This window comes from Schistocerca gregaria, chromosome 3, assembly GCF_023897955.1.
Source record: "Schistocerca gregaria isolate iqSchGreg1 chromosome 3, iqSchGreg1.2, whole genome shotgun sequence".
NCBI lineage: Eukaryota > Metazoa > Arthropoda > Insecta > Orthoptera > Acrididae > Schistocerca > Schistocerca gregaria.
The window spans coordinates 775,921,624-775,937,000 of NC_064922.1; the positions used below are offsets into that span (position 1 = coordinate 775,921,624).

General features: G+C 39.7%; 1 protein-coding gene across 3 annotated transcripts in view; it reads left to right on the plus strand.

Annotated features, from left to right (window-relative positions):
• The window catches only part of LOC126354152 (ER degradation-enhancing alpha-mannosidase-like protein 2), a 94,648-nt gene that overhangs the window by 12,839 nt on the left and 66,432 nt on the right, over positions 1 to 15,377 (plus strand). For 2 of the 3 annotated variants that reach the window (XM_050003564.1, XM_050003566.1), the window contains exons 3-5: positions 3,520 to 3,705; positions 8,090 to 8,333; positions 14,099 to 14,429. In XM_050003564.1, coding sequence (XP_049859521.1) covers positions 3,520 to 3,705; positions 8,090 to 8,333; positions 14,099 to 14,429 — 761 coding nt within the window. Of the gene's footprint in view, positions 1 to 126; positions 373 to 3,519; positions 3,706 to 8,089; positions 8,334 to 14,098; positions 14,430 to 15,377 lie in introns of all 3 variants that reach the window. The other variant, XM_050003565.1, reaches the window with a different exon arrangement.

Sequence of the window (15,377 nt, forward strand, 5' to 3'; positions counted from 1 at the left end):
GTGGGCAGCTGCGCATGGGATGCGCCTCCACCATTGCCATGTCCTCTGTCCACCTGGCCATCTCCTACATCTTGGTCGGTGCCCTCGCCTTCTCTCCCACCATTGCTGATGTCTCCTCTGCTGTAGGTGCCCCCTTCAGCTGCTGGGGGTCACAGTAGGACTCTGGCTCCAACACTGTCACAGCTGATGCCTCCGTCGCTGCCACCTTCATCACATCCAGCACCACCTGTTCTGCTGCTGCCTCCATCCCATTCAGTGCCACCTGTTTTGCTGCCTTCACTGCAACCTCCTTCCCCGGGGTTGGACTTGGACACGGAAATGGAAATGGAAGTTGTGCCAGCGTCACCTGTCCCACCATATGGCCTCTCACAGGTGGGCAGTCACTGTAGTGTCTATAATCGCACTACTTCTGATATTATGCATCAGTGGCAGTGCATCACATGACTCACCAACCTATGTCGACCACAGAGGACATGGATGTGAGCTCAGTCCTCATTTCTTCACAAAGGAAGAGGGGTGCTGTAAGTACCAAATTAGTGTGTGCACCACTTCGTAGTTTGTGTGTGAAGTTTTTTCTTGATTTGGCCACTAGAGGCCATCCAGTCTGTTAATATGACAACAGTTGCATGTACAGCCTGCCGGCTGCACGCTCTGTTGGGACTAATGACTATATAGGTTGGAGTGCAAGGCTCTACTGGCTACTTGTGTATTGCTAATTGTATTGTACCTTGCCTTCCACATGTGTGTACTGTTCATACAGTAAAATACAGTGTTGTGAAGTTAGAACAGAAATCACATGGTGAGAGATTGAGACTGTATGGACATAAGAAAATTTCTGCAGCGTAGTTGAAACAACCTCGACAGCATGTGAATGAGCATTATCCTGCAACAGAATGATGTTGGCATTGGTGCGCATTTTGACTTGGTGGCACTCTTCAGTTTTTGCAAGGGGTCTGTGTCCTCCGTGCATTAGTTGAGGTGCTCTGTTCCAGGAAGTCAGTGAGCAGTGTGCCCTTGCAATCAAAGAAAAAGGGCATTATCTAGAGCTGATGTGCCTCTTGTTTCTATTGTGCTGCAGAAGTTTTGCCGGAAAGTCCTTAAAACATCCTCCATTTGGTTCCGGTCTCTCTCTCCACGCGATTCCCACATGTTTGAGGCCTGAAGAAAGACTTTCATTGCTGATGAGTTGCTTCAGACAAAGACGTAGAATCACAGTTCCATAGGGAGCCGCAAAGGTTTTTCCATGAAAATATTGACCACCTTGTCTCACAGTAGGCTAAATGTATTAACAGTAAAGGAAATTACTTTTGAAGTAATAAACAGTTTACTTACTTGTTTCCGTCTGTCTCATTTTCATTTGACTTCTCCTTATAAAATATAACTTGAAATATTAGTTTTATAAGGTTGTCTGCAGATACTGTTCAGTGAAATAGGAATAGTTTTTCAACAGAAAAAAATTCATTTTACTTGGTTCAATAATCTGAAAATAGTATCTGTGTAAGTTGAGTTTCTCCAAAGAATCATGCCATAACTGATTAGCAAAAGTAAATACACATAATGAAATAGTTAGCAGTAGCTGTGTACCTGCAAATCTGATCAAACTGAGGTGCTTCATAAGTTCCCAGGTGTGAGTTTTCTAGTTAAGATTGTGAGACCTGTGGTCACAAAACCTTAGCACTTCTTTCTTTTCATTTCTATTTATTTGAGTAGCCTGTAAAGTTCTGTGGCAGTACTGAATTGTATGTAGCGAGTGTTGTCAAAATACAGTGATTATCAGCTTTTCTTGAACCATATGAACAAGAGAGAGATTAAATTGTCACCCTGGTGACTGCAGAGGCCAGGAGTGATTTTAAACTTCATGACTTGATGACAAGCAAAAAGATCTTTGCCCCAAAAAACTGTTTCATCTTTAGTTTTAATTCTATTTCATAATTATATAGATTCTTGAATGTAAGCAGGGTGATACTCAACACAGCTACATTGATTTCCTTGAATATCACTTCATGTTTTGCCTCCCCACAGTACTAACATATTATGATGCAGAACTACACGCAATATTGAGGCAGTGGACTGGATGAGAAGTCACCATAGCAGAATGTTTGTTATTCTGACTGTCAGTACTGTAAAGGCAGAAAAACAATATACACACCATAAAAAAGATTTCAAATATCCAAGACTACATAAAACAAACACACAACTATGGCAGAAAGGTGATGAGGCTCTGTAATTAGATGTACTATGTCTTAGTGTGCTACCATTGTGCTGTTAAGTAAGAGGATGGCTTGTCAGTGGGAGGAGAATGGGTGGAAGTACTGGATAACAAGCAGTTGTCATTTAAATAAACTACATGGCCATGACAATTCTTTTGTTAAGCAAGCACTGAAAAGTAGTGATGCTTTCTTTAACCAGAAAAAGGCATTACGTGTTGATAAAGTTTCCTCCTGCAGCAAAAAATTCCATAACTATTTAAACATTGTAGTGTGCCACAGATTTTACCTGTAATTCAGGTAGAAATCTGAAGTCTTCCAATGAAATTGCAGTTCTCTCAGGGTTGGCTAAGACTTTGAAGAGCATTTGGATGAATGTGATAATGTTTTGAAAAGAAGCTATAAGGTGGACATCAAGAAAACTAAAACAAGCATAATGGAATGTATTCTAATTAAATCAGATGATGCTAAAGAAACTAGATTAGGTAGTGGGACACACAAAGCAGCCGGTGAGTGGTGCCCCCCCCCCCCCCTTTCCATTGTATTTGGGCAGCAGCATAACTGATGACAGCCAAAGTACAGAGGATGAAAAATGCAGACTGGCAATAGCAGGAAAAGCATTTCTAAAAGGAGAAATGGTTTATAACATATAAACTTAATTTAGGTAATCTTTTCAGAAAATAATTGTTTGGAGTAGCCTAGTACAGAAAAGAAACATGAGTGCTCAACAGAAGAAAAACATTTTTGGCACAACTTGAGTAAAAGAAGGAATCTGTTGATATCACACATTCTGTGGCATCAAGGAACCTTCAATTTGATAATGTAAGCAGGTTCAAATGGATGTAGATTGCAGTAGTTACGCAGAGATGAAGAGGCTTTTATATGTTAGAGTAGTGTGAAGAACTGCATCTAGCCTGTCTTCTGACTACCACAGAAACATGACATCTTACTAGCTGATAGGAAAGACTGATTATCTTAGGATTTACACTCCATTTTAGCCAACAGTGGTACAAGCACAGCACTTGTCTTAAAATTCTGTTAAGTGTCATTTCTTCCTAGAGTGTTAGCCCCACAAAGTGTGTTGAACAACTTCTGTCATGTTTGTAAGCTGAGAAAAGAGGCAATGGTGAAAGTGAAGCTTTGCAGGTGGGTTGTGGGTTGCTAGAGCACTTGCCCGTGACAGGTAAAAGTCTCATGTTCGAGCCCCAGTCAGGCACTCAGCTTTAATCTGTCAGCAACTTTCAGATATTCTTGTAATTGTTTTCTTTTGTTGTTTGTTAATACTAAACTCAACTTTGTGTCACTGTTGCAGTTATTCGTTGACACTGATTGATGCTCTTGATACATTGGCTGTTATGGGAAATTACACAGAATTCCAGCGAGTTGTGAACATAGTCACCACTCATGCCAATTTTGATGCAAATATTAATGTATCTGTGTTTGAAACCAATATTCGCATTATAGGAGGATTGTTAAGTGCTCACTTATTATCTTATAGGTAAGTAGTACAGCAGATATAAAATAATTTTGAAGTTGTTATTGTTAAGTGTTTTGTTGATTCAACAGTAATAAACTGCATAATTTAAGTTGCTAGTTTACATGTCAGAACATGGACTGTGGTTAATTTAACCAAACAGGTAGATTAAGGAACTTGAAAAAAAAATGGATAGGTCCATGTTAGGTATAGTGAAAATTAGTTAAATGCTGTGGTATGAAAAATAGAATTTCTGGTCAGGCGAGTACAGTTTTAGCAACATGAAATCAAATAGGGATAATGTAAGAGAGGCATTTGGGTGGCAAAACAACTGATGAGAGCTGAAGTAAAGAGGATATAAAACACAGAATGACCATAACATGAAACACACATGTGAAAATGGGCAATTTGTTAACATCTAATATAAATTTAAATGTAAGGAGGTCTTTTCCTGTGGTGTTAAGTTGCATAAGAGCCAATAGTGTCACATCTCCAGACAGGAGAATGTAGAAGAAATATGTCTTCAGTTTAAAAGAATTGTGGAGCGGACACTGTATATATGTGTACCTATTAGAACAGTTCATGATGGGAGGGACGATCCATGCTATATATAATTACTGTAAACAAACTTCTGAGAAACAATTATTTATGCGTAACAGGGTAAAACCAAGCATATGGCCATAGAAGGACACACTGAATGAAACTGTTCTAGCTGTCAAGGGCCCATATGTGGAGTCTTCAGTGACTGCCCTAGCAGAATATTATTGAAAGATCTCATGTGGAGCCTTCAATGATTATCGTAGAAGAGTATTATCGAAAGATCTTGCAGAAAATCCAAAACTATTCTGGCCATATTGAAAGGCTGTCAGCGACATTGAAGTTAGTGTCCGGCCACTCATGGATGACAAGGGAATCGAAATTAAGGGTAGCAAAGCAAAACCAGAAATACTGAACTCAGGTTTTGAATGTTCCTTTGCTAAGGTGGATACTGATGCTGTGAATCACTTAACTTCTTGCACTGCTGCAGAGGCAAGTGATAGAACAGATATTAGTGTTAGTGGCATTGAGAAACCGCTGAAATCACAAAAGTTAAACAAGGCTCCTGAGTGTGATGGGATTTCTGTCTTATTTTATACACAATCTGCATATGAGTAAACTCTTATTTTAACTATAGTATGCTATAAATCCGTGGAACAAAACCACACACAGTGATTGGAAAACAGCATAGATCCCTCCTGTCTGTGAGTAGGACAACAGAATTGGTTCACAAAGCTAACATCCAATATCATTGATATTGTGTTTTGTTGAAGTCTATAACATGTTTTGAACTGAAACATAATGAGATATTTTGAACAGAGTGAAGTCCTCCATATCTACCAGCAAGTATTACGAGAACACAGAGAGTAACAACTCATAATTTGTTTAAGCCAGCTTCTCAACAGTGGCACACCTTCTTACTGACATTCAAGTGGAAGGAATTCGACTAATATTAGCATGCTATTCCATAACACATATATTGTTCATGCTTTACCAACTAAAGTATGTCACACTTTAACTGCATTTACCATGTTCTAAAAACTAACAATGTAGCAATAAGCAGAATATTGATTATCTACTCTAAATGATGATATAATGAATGTAGAGTATGTTTTAAAGTTTTGAACTGAAAAGTGATATTATTGTCAGATATACTGAAAAGTTAGCTGTCCACCTTAAAATTTCATGAAATACATATAATTGTCAATTTGGCATCCATTGCTGGGTGAAGGCCACACCTAGACTTTTTTATTGCACATTTCTAACATTGTCTACCTACCTACCTTCATATTGTAGTGTGGGGGTTTTTCTAACCTCCTAAAATCCAAGTAGAAACTTCCTCCATCCATCCACCTTCCATTTGAGTATGGACACACATCTTGCCCACTTCATTGCAGTCATTTCTTTTATTTCTTTCCCTCCACCCAATTGTTTAATTTCCTCTCTCACCTCATAATTCCCTGTGTGCATTTCTCCACTGCTCACTTAGCAACCCGCAGTTTTGAATGGTTTTTGTATTAGGCGTCTATGTCTCACTGCCGCACGTCAGAGCCTTTAATACTCTGTTAGGCTAAGTTCAAGTGATGGAAATCTGACTCATGTTTTCAAATCACACATTTAGTCATCTGTCATTCAACTTTCAGCTGACCATATGAATGCTGACGACATTAATGCAGTGTTCGTGGAAAAATTCTCTAGACGCAGCTGAACACGCCTTGCCGCAGGGTTAGAAAAGTATATGGCGCCCATGTGCTGCTCAGTTGACCATGTATTTCCACCATGACCAGACACATTTTCTGTGTGTTACTATTATTTTTCTTTGTTGAGTGTTGAGAAAAATGAGTGTCACTGAAGGCAAGATATTAACATCGAGCTACTAACTGATGTAGTAGAAAAGAAAGGCCATGTAGAATATAGCATCAGCAGGGTGGGGGGGGGGGGGGAATTAAATCTTTAGATAGTGAGTGTGAGAAAAATTGGTTTTGATCTTCTGTGAGAGAAATAACTCAAGATAAAGGGAAAATTATGGGTAAGAAAAACTTCATTGGTGTTCATAAGGTACAAGCTGTACATTCGAGTCCGTCTTCATTGAAAAAGTAGTCGGTTAATTTAACCAGAATATTGTCTGCCTATGAAGTGGTTAGACCATTTTGGGGAGAGAGATCTTTTTTAAGTTGTCTTTATGTAGAAATCCTTCTCTGTGTCGAACACAGTTATAAAGTACTGTAATCACTTTTACAATGTGTTGAGCACAATTCACACTGATGTCTCTTGGGCAATGTTGTATTCTGCACTTACTACATGTTGTACCAAAAGTAAACTGAACATATTTAGCTGAAAGTTCAATCTTTTTTCATGAGTCAGCTGTTTTCTACGATCAATGCCTAACTTCTAAAATTTTAGTTGCTGGAATGCACCTCTTCAACCACATAATCCCATGCCACCTCTCTCCCTCCCCCCCTTTCCAGTTATAAAAATCTTGCCATTTTGTGCGTGCATGTGGTTGCGTGCACACACACACACACACACACACACACACACACACACACACACCTGCCCATTGCATCACACTGGTCACCCATTGTCACATTCACCATTGCTGGCACAGTGGCAAATAATAGTTATGCTGCTATTTAATACACATGTATTATTTTAAATCTCTAATGCCAACTTGGTACAGAGACTTTAAAAAAATCTCTGAGAGGTGCTGGAAAACCATTCCAGCATTCTCTGGCCAAAATTAAGCCCTGCCTACAATCACGTAAGGGAGTGCCATATGGCATTTTTCCATTAACAGTCGTTATTTTGGTAGCTACAATGATTTTTCAACAATATGAAAAGCTACTCACCACATAGAGGTGGCACTTAGTCACAGATGTAATGAAAAGACTGTTGTTCTGTGCTGGACATCAAAAGATTTTTCAGTGAATTTTCGTATATAAAACAATAATCAGAGTCACACAGCACCAACAATACTAACAGTGAAGTATGAGGAAATTGAATGTTCTGGATTTTGTGTTTTGATATGTTTACCATCGATAGCTGTGATTCAGTGAGGAACCATTGTGTACTGTTCAACTTGTTGAGATATCTCAGTCCATTTTTCTTCATCTTTTAATTTCATCCAGACAACTTTGCTTGCTTAACAAATTATCCAGATATAATTGATTTTCCAATTCTATGAGAAAAGTGTTACTCTGGCGATGAACATTCGCTAACAGGATATCTGAAACTGAAATAGCCTGCAAGAGAGTAACTGCAGCAGCTAATGTGCTATACTGCTCGTCATCTGAACTATTTTGAAATCGGCCGCGTGTTCATGTGCGTCAACGCATGTTAGGACTGGACTGAACCGAACCGAACATTGCTGTAAATTGTCCAGTTCAGATACATCAAAAATTTAGTTTTTAGAATTTTATTTAATATACCTAAAGCATTCAGACTATTTGTACTTTTCTGTTGGTATTGTTTGTTGTCCATCCAGTTGTTGCCTTCAGCTGACCTAAAGATAAAAATTCATAAACTTCTTCTGTGCCTTCATTGTTAGTATGCAATATTTCCTTTTCTGTGTTTTGATTATACATTACCTTAGTCATTTTACAGTTGATTTTTAGGACTACTTTGAAAATTACTAAGACCAGGTATTTTTTATTAACACGTTCCATCTGAATTGTCCCAGTTTACGGATCTGAAAACAGTTAGGAATAAGTTTGGGGATGTGGAATCGTGTTGACTGGCTCATTTAAAAATGTCAACCCCTCTGACATTTGCGATGAACACCTAGTAAATGTAGTGAAGTATTATTTCTGAAGGTCACTAAGGAAAGTACGTATTTCTACATGTAATTGAGATAACCATCACTTCTTCTCAGGGCTGGAGTTCCTGTTGAGCCTGGTTGGCCTTGCAATGGACCTTTACTGCACCTGGCTGAGGATATGGCCCGTCGCTTATTGGCTGCCTTTGACACAGCAACTGGCATGCCATATGGTACAGTGAATCTGCGTTATGGAGTGCCACCTGGTGAGACAAGTGTCACATGTACTGCTGGAGTTGGCACATTCATTCTTGAAATGGGGACACTTTCTAGGCTTACAGGTGACCCAGTGTTTGAGGAGGTATGCTCTGCTGCTACATGTTTGGGTAAGTCAATAAATAAGTCACAAAACAGGGTAGAGGCAATAGTAATCAACATAACTGGCTGAAATTTATTTCCCTTTTCTACAGAGAGACCCTCTACAGTCAGACAGATGTTCTGTCTCTTTACAAGTCCTTGATAACCAGCAGGGAAGAAGTTTCTTGACTGCGGTCACAATATGTCACCTCTTTGGCTATGGCATTATCAGTTTTAATATGTTGGTCATGCAAATGAGATTTTAGGGGCTCAAACAGATGAAAGTCACTGGGATAAGTCAGGACTGTAGGGCAGATATTCTAGCCATTCCCAATGCAATGTTCAAAACAACTCCTGTTTTTGTCTTGCTGCATGAGGGCAGGCATGTCATCCAAAACAATCACTCCATTTGTCAGGAGGCCAGGTCATTTGCGGCAAATGATCTGTTGGAGCTCCTGTGGAGTGGTGCAATATGACACGGAATTCAGTCTTGCCATGGTGCTAGAATTTCATCAGTATGACCCCTTGGACGTCCCAAAACAGGGTGAGCATAACCTTGTGGGCTGATGGAATGGTCTTGATTTTTGTTTTTGAGATTGAATGTTTTCATTCTGTTGACAATTGTTGGATCCTGGTTGAAAGTGTGAACCCAAGACTCATTACCTGCAGTAGTTCATGCTGTGAAGTCCTCTCCTCCCTCAGAATACTGAATGAGGTGCTGCAAGACCCATTCTGTTCATTTTGCGCTCTTCAATTAACTTGCAGGGGATCCACCATGCACAAACTTTATGAAACTTAAACTGCTCATGTGTGACAATGAAAGCAGTTCCATGTGAACAGCCTACAGCACCCAGTACATCATTGATTGTAACACCCTGCTCATTATAAAAGATCTGTTCCACACATTGCATTGTGGGTTCAGTTGCCACAGTCACAGGACGACATGGATGCTCCCAAACTCTGGTGTTTGCCTTCCCCTTTTAAACTCATAGATCCAATTGAACACAGTTTTTGAAGATAAGCCACCATACACAGGATGCATGTCATGATGCCCTTCTTCTGCAGACAGCCCTTTAGCCCACAAAAAGCTAATGATTGTACACTGTTTTACTCATGTACATTCATATAGCATCTTGCATTGCCTGCCATGCGATGTCCCACTGCCTCTACAACAAAGCATACATTTGCTAATAACTCTTGGCAAAATATGTCCATGTAATTTAAACATAGTATAAGATAAATTAGTGTTTGTGATTTATTTATTGACTTCCCCCTGTGGTTGGTTGTGGCCAGTTTTACTCAAAATGTTTGTTTTATTCTGTAGTTGGAAATCCACATTTCCAGTTCCAGTCAGTACTCTTCAGTTTCTTCCGGCATGTTTGTTGATCAAATAGTCCACGGGTGTACTGCCGGTTCTTTTGTCAGCACACCTCGTAATAGCAATGTGTCTGATCACCAAAATATTGTGCCCATTGGGCAGTATGAATTGACAGTACGGCCATGAACTGTTCTATCAGTATTTATTCAATTTATTGTAGAATAAATTGTAACTAAATTGTAGTAAAACGAAATTTTAATGACAGGAGCAAATGAAATTTCAATGAAAAAAATGAAGGGACATGTTGAGAAGAATAAAAGCAATTTCATTAGCTAAAGAAGCTTCATAAAGGCAGTGAACTAATGTGTATTGATAGATATGTATTACATTAAAGTGAGAGAAAAAATCAGAATGGCTCTCCCCTCATACAGGGCATTATCTAGTGAAAGATGACCTTATTCCAAAATGAAAAACATTTGATGAGACATGTTCAGTTGTGGCATGCCTGTGCAGTACTTTAATGACAGCAAAGGTAATTACAGAAAGTTGTTGTAGTTGTGGAAGTAAGGGGACTAATAGTTTTCATAATAGAGAGAATAATACCATTGTCGTCTTGGAATGCAACCTCTTCATATTCTCCAGTTTTCCTCTCTACTGTTACTCTGGCCAAATTGTCTTCTCTCTTGCGTGTCCTTTCTTCCAGCTATTTTAGACACTTGTATCTCTTGCCGTTCATCTCACCGTGTGCGTCTTATGCAGCATTATTGTCTCATCCACATGTCTCATCCACTCTCTTCATATGCCCGTATGGTTTTACTCTACTTCTCCCCCCCCCCCCCCCCCCCCCCTCTCTCTCTCTCTCTCTCTCTCTCTCTCTCTCTCTCTCTCTCTCTCTCTCTCTCTCCTTTAGTGGATTCCATGTGGTATCTCCTTAATCAATCAACATCTCATCTTTACCGTCTTTGGAACCATCACATTTCTCTAATCCTCCATCTCACCTACACACACCTTATTTTTTTCCTTTTTCTTCGTGATGTATATTTCTGCAACATTGATATACTATATAACATGATTAGTATATCACGTTGTTACTTTTCTAAGAGACTTCTTTACCCCATATCGTACCTCACACTTCACATAGAACAATCAGCTTGCCTTGCCTGTTTGTTTATCTATCTGTCACTCATTTCTTCCATTTTACTGTATTATACTCCCCAAGCCCTTTAAACTTTCCACCATTGTCAGCTGTGCCTCATACAGTATCATTTTTACTGTACGTCTGTCCATTTTTCCTATTACGAACACCAGATCACTCTCCTTTATTTAAGTTTTAGGCCATGTTATTGCATATCATCTTCCTCCACATCTAATTGCTTCTGTACTTTGTAATGATAATGTCATTGGTATGAAAACTACTATGAAGTGGCTTTGATATTGCCAAACAGCATGTCTCATCAGTTACTTTAGAGTATGGTTAATTTGTCTTAAGGTATAGAACTGTAATGAAACTGTAGTCTCTTTCCACTGTAGTGAAGACAGAAGCCTAATTATTTGTTATGTAATTTGAAAATAATTCTAGATCAAGCTTTTTTGGTCTACTGTGAACAGCAATTAAGTGTGTAACGATGTGAAAAGCTCTTACAGTGTGTCATTGTATTGGACTACTGTGTATGTCTGAGCGAGACTTCTCTCATCCAATGTTTAACACAAATCCATGCATAAAGTCTCATATCCTGTCATCCACTGCCTATAATATAATGTAGGTGAAATAATCAGACAATGGAAAATCCAGGATGGAATGTAACAATACCAGAGAAGGAAAGTCGCTACTCACCATATAACAGAGATGGTGAGTCGCGATAGGTGCAACAAAAAGATTCACACAGAGCTTTCGGCCATTACACACACACACACACACACACACACACACACACACACACACACAACTGTGTGAATCTTTTTGTTGTACCTATCATAACTCAGCATCTCCACTATACGATGAGTAGCAACTTTCCTTTTCTGGTAAGTGAAATAATGACAGACAGATACAGCTATCAAATAACTTAGTTAAATGCAAAGTTCCTAAGTTAAAGCATTAGTTTTTTTAGCAATCCAAAGTAGTCTGAAACTGTTGGTGATGCAAGTGTTCAAAATTTGCAGAACTTTACCACAAATGCTCATGTTCAGTTGTAACTCTTCAAATAACACCTTTTACTGAATCAGGTTCAAACATATGCTGCTAGTTCACTGCTTATCTGGACACACATACTTCCCTCATCTGTTGCCATACAGTGCCTCCACCTTGCATGTAAGTGTGACAAAAATGGAATTGATCAAATAACATTCAGACTGTGGACATTTGTCTGTGTTCTGTTGAAGACATCTTGGAAAATTTAGCAAGCAAATTAAAAAAGAAAAAAAAGGGGCTTCCTGCATCCAATTGTCTGAATTTCTACAGTATCTGAATGTGACACTTTGTGACAGTGAATACTGTGTAATATGGGATTTTGCAGATACTAATGTTTTTCTCCTGCAGTTTTTATCACTGTAACAATGCACAGACCACCATCTATGTGTTGTTGGTTATAAGTATCCAGAAACCTGTGGAATAGATCATATTTCATTTGTTACCATACCTGACTGCCCTAAACATGACCCTGTGTGTACTGACAGTATTATGAAAAGGACTCATGATATAACAGAGATGATGAGGCACAGACAGGCACAACAAAATGACTGCTAAACATGTAAGCTTTTGGCCAGAAGGCCTCCTTCTGAAATAGACAAAAAAAAAAGCATGTACACACCATTGTCTCTTGCTGCCGAGGCCAGAGTCTGGCCTCAACAGCCAGTCACAGTGCTCATGTGACCTGGCCGAAAGCTTACATGTTTAATAGTCATTTTGTTGTGCCTGTATCTGACTCGGCATCTCTACTATATTAGTAGCAATCTATGCACATACGTGCGGATGGATATGTGTGTGTGTGTGCGAGTGTACACCTGTCCTTTTTTTCCCCTAAGGGAAGTCTTTCCGCTCCCGGGATTGGAATGACTCCTTACCCTCTCCCTTAAAACCCACATCCTTTCATTTTTCCCTCTCCTTCCCTCTTTCCTGACGAAGCAACTGCCAGTTGCGAAAGCTCGTAATTCTGTGTGTGTGTTTGTGTGTTTTGTTCATGTGCCTGTCTGCCGGCGCTTTCCCGTTTGGTAAGTCTTGGAATCTTTGTTTTTAATATAATGTAAACGGATAGATGAAAAATCTACTCACCAAGCAGCAGTAGGGAAACACACATGCACGCACACTCACACACAGAAGGGTGTAACTTTTACAAGCTTTCAGAGCCAGTGGCTCTTTCTTCTGGCAGAAGAGTTGAAGGGAACGAAAGAGGGGTGAAGGAAAAGGACTGTAGAGGGTTAATAAAAGTGGTACAGTTCAGAAAAGTCGCCCAGGAGGGGGGGGGGGGGGGGGGGGGGGCAGCAAAAACTAAACAAGCCAGAAAATGAAAGATGTAGAAAACTGAAATGGAGTGAAGAAAGGAGTAGCTACTGTGAAGAAATACTGAGACACAAGGAATTAGCGTAAATTAATGCCGGTTGGGTGGCGAGAACCAAGGACATTTTGTAGTGCTAGTTCCAAACTGAGGAGTTCTGAAAAACTGGTGTCTGGGAGAAGTATCCAGATGGTGCATGCGGTGAAACAGGCACCGATATCATGGCTGTCATGTTATCATGCTCGGCAACAGGATATTGTGTGTTACTTGTATAAGCCCTCTGCCTATGCCCATTCATACTGACTGATATCTGGGTGGTAGTCATGCAGCCATGCCGATGTAAAAGGCTGAACAGTGTATATCATCCCAACTTGAAATATATTTTTTCATGAATTTTGAAGGTGACATGCTTTGAGGTATTTAATGTCAAAAGAATAAGGTCATTGGCCGTAATTGTGTAAATTTCTTGAATGTCCACATTGCATATTATTTGAAAGTTTGTTCCCAGGCCTTTCCAAAATTATCTGAGAATTTTTTGTGGCCACTGCTTTCGTTGTATTTGTGCTGCAGTTCTGCAATTTGGCGTTTTTCATTCTCTTGTCATGTGCAATGAACACACCAAATATGATGAAAATTGGTGGTGGTCGGATTGACACCTGTGTTGATTTGACGTGGAATGACTGATGCCTTGTACTGATTAATGAATTGCTGCTCACCACCTTTTGTAGTGTAGCAGCACCTTACTCATATAACACTAATATAATGTACATTGTTTGTTGCAGGTGGCTATGAATGCACTTCGTGCTTTGTATAACCATTGCTGTGCAATTGGCATAGTGGGAAATCATCTTGATTTACAGATTGACAAGGGTATTCTCCAACATACCATAGTAGGTGCTGGAGCGGATTCTTATTATGAATATCTTAACACTGATGTTGTGTATACATTGTTTGTTGCAGGTGGCAATGAATGCACTTCATGCTTTGTATAATCATCGCTCTGCAATTGGCCTAGTGGGAAATCATATTGATGTGCAGACTGGTAAATGGACTGCACAAGATGCTGGAATAGGTGCTGGAGTGGATTCTTATTATGAATATCTTGCAAAGGGAGCTATATTATTGCAGAGACCAGAGTTGATGCGCATGTTTCAAGAAGGGCGTTCAGCTATTGATAAATATTTGAGTCGCGATGACTGGCATCTTTGGGTGTCAATGTCCAAGGGGCAGGTGACTCTGCCTGTTTTCCAGTCTCTTGAAGCTTACTGGCCTGGAGTGCTCAGTCTTATTGGTAGGTTGATTTGTGTGTGTGTGTGTGTGTGTGTGTGTGTGTGTGTGTGTGTGTGTGTGTGTGTGTGTGTGTGTGTACGTACGCGCGCGGTTTTTCCTAGAGCGGTTTGAGAGCACACTCTGTTATGAGTGTAATTTTCTCATCATTGAGGAAGTGGTGTATTTCTGTCTAGTGAGAGAATTTGTTGGGGCTGCATCAGCGATAACCATCTCCCCTAGTTTGGCTGTCACTTAAGGAGTGGGTGTGGTCTTGTAACTCAAGCGTAATTTGGTACTCAGTGAATGTTTTGAACAGTAGCAATTAGAGGTCATGCCAAGAGATTTCACCATAGATATAGTTGCAATTACAGTCCATTAAAGAGAACAAAACTATAAGAAATGTCCACAATTGAAGCAAAAACTCAACAATTTTTAACAAGAGTAGTAATGAACTGAAAGGCTGGAGGTTAATCAATATTTTGCAGTTACTCTAGATGGGACAGTTTGGGGAGTTGATCGCATATCTCCACAAAGTTTTGTTGGACATACATTGTTATCCTGTGGGACTTTGTAGGGGTTAGGTTTTGGTGCCCTAAAATCTCAGGGCAGAGGTTATTATTTTCAAAGTGAAATAGGAGGACCGAGGAGGGCTCAGCACAAGGTTTGGACAAAGGAAAATTGAATTAAGGGTAATGAAGTGGAAATGAAGTAGAAAAGCCTTAGATCGGGGAGATTGCGTGAACTGAGATATTTAGTTGAGACAGTTCCAGATGAGCTGTCACCGGGCAATGATGGACGGGTAATCAAGGAGCACAGGTACTGAAGTAGTGTTGTAGTATACAGCATGTTCAGCAACTCGGTCGTTGGAAGATTTCAGTTAACCACAGTTTGGTGGTGACTGTACTTACAGAAAGACAGGTTGTTCATTGTTAGCTGCTTTTTATGAGATAGCTACATTTTATAGGATAGA